This window comes from Sinocyclocheilus grahami, unplaced genomic scaffold (assembly GCF_001515645.1).
Source record: "Sinocyclocheilus grahami isolate Dianchi unplaced genomic scaffold, SAMN03320097.WGS_v1.1 scaffold990.1, whole genome shotgun sequence".
Lineage (NCBI taxonomy): Eukaryota > Metazoa > Chordata > Actinopteri > Cypriniformes > Cyprinidae > Sinocyclocheilus > Sinocyclocheilus grahami.
In genome coordinates, this window is record NW_015506169.1 from 804908 (window position 1) to 808663 (window position 3756).

A 3756-nucleotide genomic window follows, 5' to 3' on the forward strand; every position below is an offset into this window, starting at 1 on the left:
GCGATCGACAGCGCGAAGTTGAAGTATTTCCTCAGCGACCAGCACGGATCAGCTCTAGGCATGACGAAGCAGATCTCGTCCTCTTTTGGAAGACCAAACAAAGTAGTTTCGCTTTCACAACGAAACACACAGCATCTTCACGACATGCAGCAGCAGCAACAATACTACAGCGAGAAGAAAAGTTACACCTTTCTTTGCGTGAACATTTGGGCGGCGTTATACAAATCTTCCCACATAGTGAGGTAGACATGTGGGGCGTGTTAGAACGAGCCGTTTTAGGTAGGCGTGGCTGACTCTTAACTTTTATAAAGAATATCTCTTTGGATTTGAGACTTTAGTCTTTGCAACTTTACAGATCTTCTTTATGCACCAAGAGCTTGTAACACTCCAAAGAGAAAGGAAAGATTGAAATCGCATTATATGACCCCTTTAAAACATTTTCAATGAGTAGCCTAAGCTAATAGCCTAATCTTTTATTATCCTCACAGCGCGTCAGTTATGCGGTGATGCGCTATGAAATTATTGTGGAGCAAATTAATTGTAATATTAATTTAATAATAAAAGTAACATAATAATAGCCAGAATTTAATAGGCCTACATTAATTGGAAATGCCAAATACTCTTAATAATGACAATATTCAATGCTTTTGAAAATATCTCTGGCTATCGTCGATACATGATGATCATCTTTCAACGCATCCCATCGTCTTATCGCGGGGCCCCCCCGCAGTCTGTGCCCGTCTGCTACGCCACTGCATATAGCGCGATCTGAACCCTAGACACGTTTTGTCAAAAAAGCCGGTATTGTCCACTTTCAAGGCATCGCGAGTTCATGTTTTACAGAAGAAACCAACAAGTGCCCTTGATGTTTGTGAACAGAAGCCGATAAGTCCATTTTAGTGAATCAGTGCGCTGTATTCAGGTCAGGTGACAAGGCTGCTGTTCAAGGGTTAGTTCACCCAAAAATTAAAATTAGCCTGCGTTTTACTCCCCCTCGAGGCATCCTAGGTGTATATGACTTTCTTCTTTCAGACGAATCCAATCGGAGTTATATTCAAAATTGTCCTGGCCCCTCCAAGCCTTACAATGGGGGTAAGCGGGTGCTTTTTGTCAACGGTCCAGAAGACGTGAAATAAAGCGCGCGCATCCATTAATAAAACGTGCTCCGAGGGGGGGGGGTGAATGAAGGCCTGTAGCAAATCCATGCATTTTTGTAAGAAAAATATCCATATTACAAATGTAATACACGTTTCTCTCACTTCTGTTATCTGTAATACGCAGAAGGCGTTCCGGCGGATGACGGAGGACGTATTCGCAGCGCGCGCTTCTGAGAAATGCTAGTCTCGCGAGTTTGTTTACAGGAGCAAAGGAAAACCAGTCTCCTCTTGGCTTATATCGAAATCCTCTGACATTTTTCTGTACAAATACTAGTTTTGTGCTTCTAATTCGTGACAAGCGTTTTTTGTTCTCTCTCCTCGTTTGTCACTGATCACGCGACGCCGACGTCCTGCAGAAGTGAGAAAAAAAGTGTTTATTACGTTTGAATTATCACAACAACGTTTGTCAGGCGTCTGCATTGTCAGCTGGGGAGATTACAAAGATTAAACAAGTGTTTAACTCTGAAACATGAAATGTGGAGTTATCTGCTTTTGCTATAAAACAAACTTTTAATATATAGTGGGTACAGAAAGTATTCAGACCCCCTTAAATTTTTCACTCTTTGTTATATTGCAGCCATTTGCTAAAATCATTTAAGTTAATTTTTTTTCCTCATTAATGTACACACAGCACCCGATATTGACAGAAAAGCACAGAATTGTTGACATTTTTGCAGATTTATTAAAAAAGAAAAACTGAAATATCACATGGTCCTAAGTATCCCACTGTATACTAACAAATACTTTCAATGAACTTGTATTTTGTAAGTTACCTGTATTTGTTTTAAGTTATTACTTTCATTACTTTTGCAAACGAACTCTTCATTTGTTCTTTTGACTTGTCTTGTGTCTGCAGAGACTCGGAGCGCAACAAGGAATCTGCTTTTCTTGAAGCTCAGATTTATGAATATGTGGAGATTTTGGGGGTAAGTACTCTGCCTGCTGTAGTTTTATATTTAGTTTCCTCATTTCACATTATACTATAATATTTGCAAAATATTTACACTGAATATATACACTACCACAACATTAAAACCACTGAGAGATGAAGTGAATAACATTGATTATATCGTTACAATGGCATCTGTGAAGGGGTGTGATATATTAGGCAGTATATATATGTATCATCTGTAATCCACATGTACATATGTCCTATCAAATAATGAGCCAAGAAGAGATGTTAAACACTGCTGGCAGCTGATAAATGATAAGCATTGTGTTTATTTGTTCCATTAGAAAAAGAAAATTCAAGCACATTGAATTGTGGGAAACTGTATCTCATGCATTGTGTTCTCAGATCTAGTTTACTTTTTGTTATTTTTAAGTAAATCCCCTTCAGTTTGTATTTTAGTGTTTTTCTCTTAACGAGTGGTTTTGGTTTGGTGCCGTTGGTGTAGACTTGTGCCGGTATTCGGTAATGCGATATATCACGGTAATGAATATGCACGATATTGTTATCGTGGGCACTTCTAAAGATTAATAACTTCTGTAGCAAATGTAGCTATTGCTCAGTGTGAATGTTAATGCATTAACTAAGCTTAACTAATGAGCTCTTATTGTAAAGTAATACCTATTGGTCTTTATAATTCTTTTGCACTTTAGTCTGTGTAAAACTTTTAACTTTATAATTTTTTCTGTATTGCGTTATTGCATTTAAATGTTCAGTTATTTTTGTTATAAGAAAAATGTTATTAAACCTGTTATACTGTATTATGACAGCACTTTTAAAAAAACCTAAATGTCAATATCGTGATAATACCGCATACCGTGATAAAAGCAATATCAATTAATCGCAACATGAAAATTTGATACCGGCATATCCCTACGTTGGTGTGAATTGTCTGCAGGGATGTTGCTGAAGCTGGTGTGTTTCGTTGTGTGCTGCAGGAGCAAAGGCAGCTGACCCATGAGAACGTCCAGAGGAAGCAGGCGCGCACAGGAGAGGAGCGTGACGAGGCGGATGAAGAGCAGCCCAGCGAGAGTGAGAGTGAAGACGAAGATAATGAGATCATATACAACCCCAAAAACCTGCCACTCGGCTGGGACGGAAAGGTACATTTAGATTTATTGTAGTTATTTACAGTGTTCTTTAGAGATTGAATCAGGAAACTCATTTAACAATTCAGTGAAATTAAACATTTTTTAATTCAAATTCGACATTGAGATAATTCCAGTCCCTCCAAAACAATGAACAGTACATTTACATTTAGTCATTTAGCAGATGCTTTTATCCAAAGCGACTTACAAATGAGGACAATAAAAGCAGTCAAAACTAACAAAAGAGCAACAATATATAAATGCAAATGACAAGTCTCGGTTAGCCTAACGCAGTACACGTAGCAAGGTATATATATTATACACACACACACACACACACAAAGAAAAACAAGTAGATAGAATAGAAAAAATAGAAAGCTAGTGTTTGTTTGTTTTTTGTTGTTTTTATAAAAAATAAAGATAAGTATAGATAAAGTAGAATTAAAATAGAATAGAAAGTGTTAGAGGGTCAAATAAAGGTGGAACAGATGTGTTTTTAGTCGTTTCTTGAAGATGGTTAAGGACTCTGGTTTTGGATTTGGGCAGGTCATTCCACCAGGAG

At 37.6% G+C, this 3756-nt stretch overlaps 1 protein-coding gene across 1 annotated transcript in view; it reads left to right on the plus strand.

Annotated features, from left to right (window-relative positions):
- LOC107565246 (splicing factor 3A subunit 3-like) overlaps positions 1 to 3209 on the plus strand; it is a gene marked incomplete at its 3' end in the record, with an annotated part of 9932 nt that extends 6723 nt beyond the window's left edge. Inside the window, exons 12-13 of the mRNA XM_016250464.1 lie at positions 2014 to 2083; positions 3045 to 3209. Coding sequence (XP_016105950.1) covers positions 2014 to 2083; positions 3045 to 3209 — 235 coding nt within the window. The remainder of the gene's footprint in view (positions 1 to 2013; positions 2084 to 3044) is intronic.
- Between the last annotated feature and the right edge of the window lie 547 nt (positions 3210 to 3756).